Source organism: Sminthopsis crassicaudata, chromosome 1 (assembly GCF_048593235.1).
Source record: "Sminthopsis crassicaudata isolate SCR6 chromosome 1, ASM4859323v1, whole genome shotgun sequence".
In the NCBI taxonomy this organism is placed as follows: Eukaryota; Metazoa; Chordata; class Mammalia; order Dasyuromorphia; family Dasyuridae; genus Sminthopsis; species Sminthopsis crassicaudata.
Window position 1 is genome coordinate 67,431,622 of NC_133617.1, and position 11,430 is coordinate 67,443,051.

Sequence of the window (11,430 nt, forward strand, 5' to 3'; positions counted from 1 at the left end):
TTTTCTCAACAAAACCATTCCCAGAGTATACGAGGCTCTGAGTCCTTTGGGGTGACCAGTCTCCCAAACAGAGCAGTACCTGGTGGGAAGTGCTTGAAAGGCCATTGAGTCTTCCTGAGCAACTCCTGGGCTGCTCCTGTCTCCTTAAAATTAGCCAATTCGTACGAGAAAACCGAGCCCCTCCATCTATGCCTTGAAAAGATGAGAACTCGGACCCAGGCACAGAGAAAGGGAGGTTCTGCTTCTGGTTCTGGCCCTGATCCTGCCTTAGAATCAGTCTCTACAATGGAAGAAACTGGATTTATGCTAATCTCACACTCCTTTTGACTCTGAATTTCTATATTTGGGCTCTCCAGATGAAGTTTGCCTCTCTGGGTTGAATGTGTTCCAATCTCCACTGGGAGATCTTACCTATTGATACCTGGGGCGATGCCCACCTGGAGTCTAAACTCCCCAGGCCAATCACTTCCCTTGCTTAATTGGGCAGACCTGAAAAGCACCCAGAAGTCGGCTGGATTCGGAGGCGGGCAATCGCCCTCTGCTCTGCCACTTGCAGGTTAGTGCTAAGGGTGGCTGTGTCCCCTTCCCCTCCCCACCACTGGCAGGCGTGCCTGGCTGAGGAGGCTGCTGGAAGAGGAAGAGGAGGAAAATGTTTCATTCCAACTTCCTTCCCCTTCCCCAGCTATAGCTCCCCCCATGAGCCACCGCCCTAAGGGGGGCGGGGGAAGCATATGTGAGGCAGCCAGGGATATACCTCTGTCCCCCCGGAATTTACAGAATGTCAGAAAAGGGTCTCAGAAACCGGCTGGTTGGAAACAAATGAGAAAAAGGAAGCCCCAAGGATGGGAAGTCAGCTCTCTGGGCTCCCATGCTGGGCTCTCTCCCACCTGTCTCCTTTCTTCTCCAGGTCCCCGTCCAGGTACAGCAGCATGGCCTCTGCAGGGCCCCAATTATCCCTCCCACTGCCCCAAAGGCTGCACCCCCAGGGCCCAGAGCACTCACTAGGGCCCCCACAGAACCTCGGGCCTAGGGACAGGGAGTGAGTCTAGAGGTTCTGAGTGAGGACTGCAGGAGACAGTGTACAGCCTCCACTCCCCCAAACCCCCCCTCCAGGGCCAGGTCTTGTGAACCATGGTGGAGGGGCCTGATTCGGACCCCGTGCCCCAAGCCACCTGCTGTGGCCCACAGAGCTAATCGGAGCTGGGGAGAGCAGGTCAAGCCTTGCAACATGGAGTACTGGCTCTATGGCGCTGGCCCAGGCCATTCTCTAGCAGCCCAGAAAGTTGTCATGGTGTCAGTCCGTTGTCTAGGACCCCATCATGATCCTCCTCCCTGCCCCTGGCTGGCTCCTAAAAGTGGAGGGGCAGGTCATGGAAGGCGGATGCTCTCCTAGACCCTTATTTCAGACCATCCTCTCTACACCACTGTGTGTGTGTGGGGGGGGAGGGTCTCTTTCCCTTTGGTTCTGGCTCTCCCCTCCCCCTCTGTGTCTGGGTCTGTGGCTCTCTCCCTGCTGCCCCCCCCCTCTCCTCTTGCCCCCCTGGCCCCTCTCCCCCTGCCCATGTCTCCACCTCTCCAAGAACTGTGAGCTGGCTGACTCCCCGGTGGCAGAGGCCCCAATCTGGCCCGGTGGGTTCCCTGAGCCCCAGCTGGTTTGGAACATCGCAGCCCAAGTGGAATCCCACTTCCCCAGTGAGAAGCTGGCTCAGGATGCCTTCCTCCTGAAGCATGTGCAGCAAAGCAAGCAGCTAAGTCAGCCTCAAGCTGCTCACTTCCTTCAAAATGGTCCTCTTCTTTCTTCCTCCGCCATTATTTCCTCAGGGCAGGGCTGGGAGGTCTCCAAGTTAGCTGTTCTTTCAGGAAGTACCACCTGCAGGCTTAGCTCTCTGCTAGGGATGGAGATACCCAAAACCCTGCAAGTCTATGTGAATAATTGGAGATAGGAAGGGGACTAACAAAATGGGGAGAGGAAAGGAGGATTAAAACTGGCTTTAGGAACCTGGAGTTGATCTTTAAAGAATTAAGGATTTTAACAAATTGAGGGGAAGCATTCTAGGGAAAGGCTGCAAGAGATGCAGTCTTGTGTACAGGGAGCTCAGCGGGCTGGAAGACCAGAGGAGGAGGAGTGATGGTCTAAAGTCTAAGCAAAGGAGCATGGATCTTAGCTGGAGGCAAAGGTTAAGGGCTTGGGGAAGGTGGGTCAGCAGCTGTTAGGGCTTCTGCCCTTTTCCCAGTCCTCCTAGTCTGATTCTGCTTATTCCCATGCTGGGGCTCTCACCTGAGTTCTGCCCTTCCTTAGTGCTACAGTGTGATACCTCAGTTTCCCTGATTATGCCCTAAATAAATGATAGCCCCACTCCTTTGTTCCTGGCCACTAGGCCTGGAAATCCTGAAATACCATTGAGTCATAAAACCCCAGGCACCTTATCTCAAGTACTTGCTGGGATAATCCCCCCTCTCTTGGAGTGGGCCTCACTGAATCCCGCCCTCCTCCTCTTATCTTGACCCTCATCCCTTCAGAACTAAGTTATGACCCTTTCCTGGAATTATGGCTAGTTCCCCACCCAGTATCCTCGCCCCCCCCCCCCTTATCTGCCTTTGTTTCCCCAGCTACAAAATTCTCTGCATTAGTTGCTGGCTGCTGAATGCTGTGAGTTGAGTCCCTTGTGGCCCGCTGGTCTAAAGTTTCCACAATTAAAATATTAAAAACCAATCTCTGTCTTGCCTCAGTTTCTCCAGCGTTACAATTGGGGGGGAGGGGGCCTCTAGCATAGTGTGTTTAGGTGCCAGGGAAGGGATACCAAGCTGGGAGGGAGGGGTTAGAATGGATTCCAGAGGTCTGGGAAGTGCCCGCTGGGCTGGGGAGCTCCCTGCCCTGGAGGAGGAGAGGGAAGGGGGCCTTCTCTTCCCATGGTCCCATCTCGGGACCTCAGCCTGGGTTTGGGCCTGTGGGCCTGAGTCTCTGTCCTGTGCTTCCCCAGGTGAAGTACCTATTGGCACCTGACCCACTATGCCCTTTGCCCTACTGGAGGTGAATGAGGAGGGCACCAAAGTGCGTTGAAGAATCCCCGGCCCCGACTGGTGTGGGAGAAGCCAGGACAAGGTTCTCCGAGGGGTCTAATGTACCAGGACCCTCCCTGACGGCGGCTCTGCCCGCGGGCTTCCTGGCAGCTGTTCCCAATCTCTTTGCCCCTGAGGGGCTCTCACCTCCATCCTGGTCCTGCAGCCAGGCAAGAAGCTGCCGCCACCCAGCCCACTGTCCTGAGCCGCTCCATTTTCCCTGGGCCCTGGTGCAGTTTGAGAATGCGGAGGCTGCTGGCCAGGCTGTTACCAGACCCATGTGGTGCGCCATCACTGGAACAGTTCTGAGGTGGGGGAGCCCCCTGCCAGCCCAGAGGCTGAGGGGCCCAGACCGTCTCTCTCACCTCCCAACCTGCTGGACCCCTTAACCTTCCTGGAGCTTCCTTAGAGCCCCAGCCCTGTTCTGCCCCTGCCAAGGTCCAGTGGGAGCCGCCCATCTCACGGCCCGAGGATACAAGGGGCTTTCACCAGTACACTGGATGTGGGCTCTTGGCCTGAGCCCCCAGAAAAGACCAGTGAGTTCATGGGTAAGGAACATGGGGGGAAAGGAGTGTTAGCGGTAGGGAAAGGGCTGTTCAACTTGCTCATTTTTGTGACTCTCCAATAAATGTCTCACGGGGTCCCTGTGTTTAGGGAGCTGGATGTGCTTGCTCCTCTCTGTGCTCCCACCAGGACCCTGCCTTGGGCTTGGTATCTTTGGCTAAGAGGGGAAGGAGGATGAAAGCTTGGAAGCTAGAACCAGTAGCTGAGTCTGCTTCTATGTCAGATCCAGAGTCCTGGCTCTGGGGAAATGATCTGGAGGGCTAGAAACCCAGCATAGGTGGCTCAGGTCCCACCTGAGGGAGCCCCACCTGGGATTAAACATCCTTCCCTTTCCCTAGGGTTAGCAAACTCCCAGCACCTGCTCTTGAGAGACGGTTCTGTCTCTTGAGTAAGTGACTCAGTAAGTACTTGGTACTTACCGGAATTTAATAATTGCCGGTTGACGCCAGGAAGGATGCCTCCAAGTAGAGCCTCCCCTAGTTCCTTTCCCCTGCTAGCTCCCCGATTCTCAGTCCTATTTCATTACTCTCCACCTCCCTTCTGGTGCCTTCAGTTAAAATCACCTTTAAAGCTACTGAGTTACTGCTTTAGTTTTTGTTATTTTCTAGTTCTGATCGCTTCTTTCATCTCTCTTCCAGCATCAGGTTAGACAACTAAGCATAGTCCCTTCAAAAACTTTCCACCTACCCCACTGCTCTCACCCCGCTGCCTCCCCTTTGGGACTCACTTCATCTGTTGGTATATCAACCTACCCAGATCAAAGTTCAGTACCTCCCTCGTAATCTTTTCATCCCCAACCCCGTGCTCGTCCTTGGTGATTTTGCTCTCATCCGTTCTGATACCCTGGCTTTCCAGTTCATGGACCTCCACTCCCACAGCCACACTCTGAGGCGGTCCCGTCTTAGAGCTATCATTCTACCGCTCCTGTTCCCTCACTCCTCCTTAAACCTTTTGTTTTCAAGAGCAAAGCTCTAGCTGCTTTACCTTTGAGAGAAGAATTAGGAACAAGGTTTGCAGAGGCAGATTTAGATTCAATAGCAGGAAAATTTCCTAAGGCACAGTCATCTAAAAATGGAATGAACCCTCCCAGTAGAAAACAAGTTACCCCTTAAGTAGCAAGAGCAGATGACTTTTCAGGGAATAGGGAGGGGGATTCTTGGGTAGGTATGGATTGCACTAGAGGAACCCTGGCACTCGAGTCCATCCAAGGTAACTCAATAGTTAGCTAGGACTGTCTCCTTTTCTAGAATCCATTGATTTCTCATTCTGGCCATAGCCAGCTAATCTTCAGTGCTATGACATCTGCCTTCTCCAGTCTTGTGCTACAGCGGGACATCACAGAACTGGGCTTACTGGGACCCACTATGTATAAATTCACATTATCTAACTGGGCTCTCTCTGGTGCACAAGCCATCGATTCATTCAACAAGAATTATCTTGATAAAACTATCCAATAGTTCTCTCACTGAAGCCTTGTAATTCCTTATTTTCTCTGGCTGATATTTTGAGATCCTGAGTTCCCTTCTCTCTCCTTAAAATCTCCTTGGAAGCAGAGGTGGTCCTTTGGGTCAAAGTCAGCCCTCCACATATTCTAGAATTCATCCTTTCACGCCATCAATTTTACTCTCCATTTATAATCTTCCATTTTCCTTGCCTACAAATAAGCCCAGTTTCCCACCACCACCACCATTGATTTTTGCCATCTCATCAAAATCTTAAAAACAAAACCTAATACTCTGCCTCTACTTCATTCACATCAATTTCTTGTAATATATTCTGACCCCACTATTCTCAATCTTTTCTCAGCTCTTAGTTTCTAAGTCTAATGGCCTTTTCTCAAACTTCCTTTTCCTTGACACCTTACACTTCAACAATTGTCCTTATGTCATCCTAGCCTCCATTTCATGCTTGACTGTTCCTTCTAAGACTTCCACTACACATCTTCAGCATGGCTATCTCACAATTGTCTCTTTGCCTACTCTGTGACTCTAGCTTTGTCTCCCCCCCCTCTCTCATTTGTTTATCTGTTTCTATCTCTCCACTTTCCTCCCTCCTGTCTGTCTCTCTCTCCTGTTTGTGTATCTGTCTCCCCTCTCCCTGTGTATGTCTCTGTATGTCTATCTCTGCCTCTGTCTCTGTCCCTCCTCTGTGTCTCTGTCTCTGTCTCTCACACACACACTCTGCTTCCACACATTCAGTGGTCACTTCTGCCAGGATGACACACCATTCCCTGTGCCCCTGTCTTCGACCATACATTTCTGCTTGAATCTTCTGAGAATTCAAATGAAGTTTAGTTCCTACACCTGCCCCTTCCTGCAAGTTCTTTAATTCTACTGAGCTCAAGCACACGGGATAAAACCTCAGGCACCTTTGGCTCTTCGCTCCCCCTCAGACCGTTAATTTGCCAGAGCCCACTTCTATAACATTTCTCGGAGCTGTCATTGAATTACCATGTTTGTTCAAGCTCTTAGAAACTCTGGACTGTTGGAACTGCTTTCTCTTCTCCTTCCCTGCAGTGCCTCTGAAAGCATTCACGCAGCCGTCAAAATAATTCACTTGCCAAGAGCTGTGCCAAGATGCTCTCTCATTTTTTCCCCTTCTCACATGGCCACAAGCCTGATTCATGCTCACACTGCGTCTCACCTGACTACTGACCAGCCTGCTAACTGGTGTCAGTCTCTGCTCTCCCCTCTTCAATGACTCCTTCACTTGGCTGCCAAAGTGATGTCCCTCCCGCAAAGGGCCCAGCCAATTCCCTGCTAAATAAACTCCAGGAGCCCGTTATCTCCAAGATCAAACATAAACTTCTCAGTTTGGCTTTTGAAACTCTTCACAACTGGCTCCAATCAACTTTTCTAAGCTAATAAATCCCCTTTTATACACTCTGCATCCAGCCAAGTTGTAAGCTCCCAGCACACGTCTCTCTGGCCACCCACTGTCTTTGGACGGGCCGTCCCCCTTGGCTGGACCTTAACTCTTGACTCCCAGACCCAAGTTTCCTTAAAAGCTCAGTTCGAGGCTTTTCCTCATTCCTACCTCCCCACATGCTAGAGTCCCACCTTGGGTTTGGGGGTTTTATACCTCCTCATACATTTACACCTTCATTCTCCCAATACAACAATCTTGAGGGTAAGGAGTGTGCCCTCATGTGCCCAGTGCCTGGCACAGGGGCATTTAATGCTGGTGGCTGATTTTTCACTTCCCTTCTCAACAATCATCAATGGCTCCTCCTTCCCCCTAAGATACAGAACTCTTCAGAAGGCTCTTGGCAATCAGCGCCAGCCCCCCTTTAGAGCCACTTTGCCGTACTTTCCCCTCGATTTGGCCACTAATTATTCCTAGACCTCTGGGCAGTCTCCCTCAGCTGTTCATGGCGTTCCTCTGTCAGGAATGCCCTCCCTTCTCAGCTCATCTATTTTCCTGCCTTTGAGGCTCAGCCTGGGCGGCTCCCCTCATGAAGCCTCCTCCCCTCCCAGCTCAGCCCCTCTTCCTTCCCCTTTCCCAGAGCACCTTGCCTGGCTGTCCCATCACCTTGTGCTTGAGGATCCCTTGAAGGCAGGGACTGTGGGTGGGAACTTGCCCACTAGCGCCACCTTTGCCACTTTGCCGGGCTGCCTGTCCCTGCCCGCTTGCTCTGTACTGACCTCCTGCGCGTGTGTTCTCTGCCCAGGGGAACCTAAGGTTCTCGGGGCAGGGGTTCCTCCCTTTCCTGCCCAGGTGATCCCCATCACCAAGCCCGGTGTCTGGCACAGATTAGGTGCTTAATGCTTGTTGAATTGAATCCATCTTTAAAACAAAGGGGGTTGGTGTGACAGCCGTGTCAATGGGTGACATTCTACGATATAAGATGTTCTCTTCTCCAAAGGCTTAGAGCATTCTCAGTTTATAAGAAGTTCTTTCCCTTTCTGCTTGGGGTATTCCACAGGGGAGGGGAGAGGGCTGCCGGACGGAGCCCGGGAGTTAGAAACACAGGTTCTAGCCCCAGCTCGGCCACCAACTCATTGCATCACCTTGCGCCAGTCCTGGGCCCCTTCCCTAGTCTGCAAAATGATGGAGGGTTTGGGATTAGATCATCTCTGAGGTCCTTTCCACCTCAAGGATTCTATGACCCGGTCCATCCCTGCCCCTAGGACCCATGGGGCTCTGGTCCCTCCTGCCCATGGGAGCCCCCATCCTCAGGTCTTGTGTATGGGCCAGGGAGGATGGGCCAGAGCTATATCAGATACACTTTAATAGAATTTTGGGGACGGACTGGCCGTCCACATGCACTAGGCTCCCCCCACCCCCCGGGTCCCCTCTACTTCCTTAGCCCAAGGGGCTTGTCAAGGGTCTGGCCTGGGCCCCAGGCCCTTCTGTCCCCCCTCAACTGGGCCCGCGGCCAGCTTGGACTTGACTCCAGGCTTTGCCTTCTTGGAGGCAGTGCCCGATTTCTTCTTTCCAGGGGGGTCAAGCCGTGGAGTCGGGGGGGTTCCCCCACCTGGACAAGGTTTGGGGGCCGGTGGGACAACCGCCAGGTCCCACTTGATTTCCTCATCCAAGGCTTTGAAGTTGTAGAAATAGTCCATGTTAGAGACGGTGTCGAGGATCTCGGGAACACTGTAGTCAAAGGAGAGCAGCTCGTCGGGGAGGTTGAGGGATCGGATGTCACTGGATGAATCGTCGCAGGCCCCCGGTGGGGGTGGAGGGCCGGGGCCCTCCCGGAGCAGACCCAGGCCCCCCAGGCCCTCCCGAGGAGACCCCTCGGGCTCCGTGTTGGCAGGTGAGCAATCGAACAGCTTCATGGCATCCTCCAGGAGCACCTTCTCGGGCAGCACGAAGGGCTTCGGTGCCTCCAGGGACTTGTTTTCCTCCAGCAGGGGGGACTCCTCGGTGTCCTGGGGGGGCTGGGCTGGCACTGACTCCATGGCTGCTGGCGGCGGCTGCTCCCCGGGACAGCAAGGAGTGGGTGGGAAGATAAGGCTGGCCACAGCCCCTCCTCCCCCCGCCTCCTTCAGCTCCTTGGACTTGTCGGCGTAGGCTGGGAAGCCCAGGGGCTCGGGGCCTTGCAGCTGGCTCAGGCGGCCCTTGAGGTGACCGTAGGCCCCGGGCTGAAGCAGTGGTTCGCCAGGCAATGTGATGAGCAGCTGAGGAAGCTTGTTCTCCTTGGCAGCTGAGGCCCCCAGTCCGTCCTTCTGTAGGTGAGGGGGCAGCTCCAGGAAAGAAGGGGGCACCTCGTTCAGTGGTCCCGCCACAAAGCCCAAGGGCTCGGGGGCTGGGGCTGGAGCGGGCCCCTCGGGCGGGAAGTACGGCACCAGGTACTGGGGCGTGCCGGGCACCGACTGGTAGTGGGGGTATGGCGTGGGCTGCACTGGTGCCTTGAGGTAGCGCTGAGGGTCCAGGAGGTAGCTGCCCGGGGACCCAGCCCCGTTGCCCCCACCGCCTGCCCCACTGCCCCCGCCAGCAGCCAGCTTGTACAGAGACGACTGGCCGAAGTCTGTGGTGGCCCACTCAATCCGGTAGATTCGAGGGTCAAAGAAACAGCCGCAGGGCGCCATCTGGAAACCTGGGGCCGCAGGACACAGGGTTGTGGGCAGGGAGGAGACCCTCCCTCACCCTCTTCTAACATTACCAGAGGCAGGGATCCCCAGGACCGGGGGGAGTTGCCTCTGCCCCTTGGGCTCTAAGTCCCAGGTTCCCCAAGGCCATCCTATGGGCAAGGGGAGGCAAAGCCCCCAACCAGCCTGCGGCTGTGGCTGGCCACTTGGGCCCTGGAAATCCTCAAGCTCAGGCTCAGCCCCTGGACCACATGGAGAAAGAGTGGATGGAAAGGAGCCTTTCCCTCCCTACCACGGCTGGGCCCCAGAGGAGGAAGCCAGACTGTGTCTCTCCCCTGCTGGGGGTGGTCGGCCTGGGCCGCCCAAGCCTCCATTGGCCTCCCAGGAGGAGTCAGGACAGCAATACCAACAACAAGGCTCTCCGGTCTTCGGGGGCTGGGACAGGGCTGACTGTGCCCATGTGGGGGGGCCTGCCCCGGGAGCCCTACCCTCTACTCCCTCCAAGCCGCTGGACCCGGGGCACAGAAGGTACCTGCCGGCGGAGACGGGAACACTTCTTTCTCTTGATTTTGGGGATGGTATAGGTTGGATGATCCTGAGAGGCGAGAGCAGGAGGAGGAAGTGTTGGGAAAAGAGTGGGGGAAGAAGGGGGGAAAGGAGCTTTTAAGCAGGGAGGCTAAGCTCCAGGGAATTCTGGGCCCAGAAATGCTGAGGAGGGGAGGCTGTGGGGGCCGCTGGGCTCTGCACGCGAAGGCTCTCCCTGGCACTTTCCTTGAGCAGAGCCTGGCAATCAGCTCCCGGGGGGACCCCACCAAGGACAGGTCCGGGCCTGACCCCTCCAAGGGCCCCTCAGAGACCCCCATGCCCTGGCCCTTGTCTGGAACCAGGGCCCTACGGCGGTGACTCAGAGGAGGAAGGGGAAAGAGCAGTGTGGTCTCGGATTCTCCCCATCCTGGAATCTGAATTCCAGGGCCCAGGCTGGGGAGGACCTGCTCTCCCTCTCCATTCCCTTTAGGATTCTCTCAGGTCCCCGTCAACTCTAGGGTCTACCCCAACTCGAAGTGTCTGCGAGCCACTGGGCTTCTGCTTCTGGCCGGCCCTGCTATACCACGGATGATTGATGGGGATGGGAAAAGGACTCTTACCGACAGAAGGGAGGGGCTCAGGGAAGGCCTGGACAGGCCGGCTAGCTGGGCTCTCTGGTTTGTCCAGGGGCCGGGGGCTGTAGGTCTCATGGGCTGCTGCGTAGAAGGCTTTTGAGTGCTGCATGACTGAGGTGCCTCCTGGGCAGGAGGCCGAGCCCTCGCCCAGCCCGCGGGCGAGGTGGGTGGGGAGAATGGGATCGGAGTGTTACAGGGGGCAGGCAGGTTCTGTTTGCATGGTTACTCCAGAAGGGGTTCCGGGAGGCGCCTGGAGGTTCCGAGATGCTCAGTCTGGCCCTGGGAAGGGTGGGAGTGGAGGTGTCGGACCGGGTCCCAGCCCGTGACCTGGTCATCTCTTCCCGGCGCGCCAGGAGCCAAGAGGTGCCCCTCCTTTGAGCGTAGGGAAGAGCTTTGAGATGAGCTGAGGGAGACTGAGAAGAGTCCTTTCTGTTCCCAAGGCTGGAGAGGGAAGGCAGGGAGGCTCCCGGGGACAGATCCCCCCCACATCGTGGGAGAGTGGGGATGACGAGAAAAGGGAAGAGCGAGTTGGGAGAGGGTGGACAGCTGTCTGTGTCCACTGTGGGATACACGCAGGATTAGGAAGAGGTGCGGAAAGGAGCCGGGCCTGAGACTGGCCTCCACCACTATCATCCAGTCTCAGGCTTCTCCAATGTAAAGTGGGATAGGGTTATCTTTGTTTTACAGATAAGGAAACTAAAAGAATTAACTTGTCCCTGGTCACCCAACTAGTAAGTTTTGGAGGCAAGGTTTGAATCCTAGACTCCTGGGCTCCAAGTCCAACCGAGTTACGGTGAGGAAATAGAGAGGAAAAGATAACGGAGGGAGTTTATGTGCCAGGGACAAAAGGGCTCTTCCAATGTCCTGGGGTTCTCCCGGGACCCGGGGGCCTGGCAGGGATGGCAGACACTGACTTTGTGCATCTGACTTGGGCTCGGCCTACGGATGTGTCAATGAAAAATCACAGAATCTCAGTACTTTTCCAGTCTGACCCACACCCAGGAAGAAATCACCCAGTCTGGCAGAGAAGTCACCATCTCCTTCTACTCAGGAACAGCGGGGACTGTTAGGGTTTTCTAAAATCCAGCCTAGGAGCTGAGTAGTCAGACAGT

At 55.1% G+C, this 11,430-nt stretch overlaps 1 protein-coding gene across 2 annotated transcripts; it reads right to left on the bottom strand.

Annotated features, from left to right (window-relative positions):
* Window positions 1-7,493: 7,493 nt before the first annotated feature.
* On the bottom strand, window positions 7,494-10,506 carry PRR22 (proline rich 22). 2 transcript variants are annotated; one of them, XM_074308789.1, is made up of 4 exons: window positions 10,304-10,506; window positions 9,691-9,753; window positions 8,102-9,166; window positions 7,494-7,664 (listed from the first exon to the last, which is right to left on the bottom strand). In XM_074308789.1, the coding sequence occupies exons 1-4, from the start codon at window positions 10,425-10,427 to the stop codon at window positions 7,660-7,662; spliced, it is 1,257 nt and encodes a 418-aa protein (XP_074164890.1). In that variant the 5' UTR covers window positions 10,428-10,506; the 3' UTR covers window positions 7,494-7,659. The 2 variants fall into 2 exon arrangements, with proteins under 2 accessions (XP_074164890.1, XP_074164880.1); XM_074308779.1 differs by lacking the exon at window positions 7,494-7,664 and having other exon boundaries at window positions 7,839-9,166.
* Between the last annotated feature and the right edge of the window lie 924 nt (window positions 10,507-11,430).

Bases quoted from the DNA above. Each gene is read 5' to 3' on its own strand.
- PRR22 (XM_074308779.1), bottom strand. From the start codon at position 10,427: ATGCAGCACTCAAAAGCCTTCTACGCAGCAGCCCATGAGACCTACAGC. The intron at 9,754-10,303 runs GTAAGAGTCCTT...CTCGCCTCTCAG, and splicing joins TGAGCCCCTCCCTTCTGTCG to GATCATCCAACCTATACCAT. The intron at 9,167-9,690 runs GTACCTTCTGTG...CTGCGGCCCCAG, and splicing joins GTTCCCGTCTCCGCCGGCAG to GTTTCCAGATGGCGCCCTGC.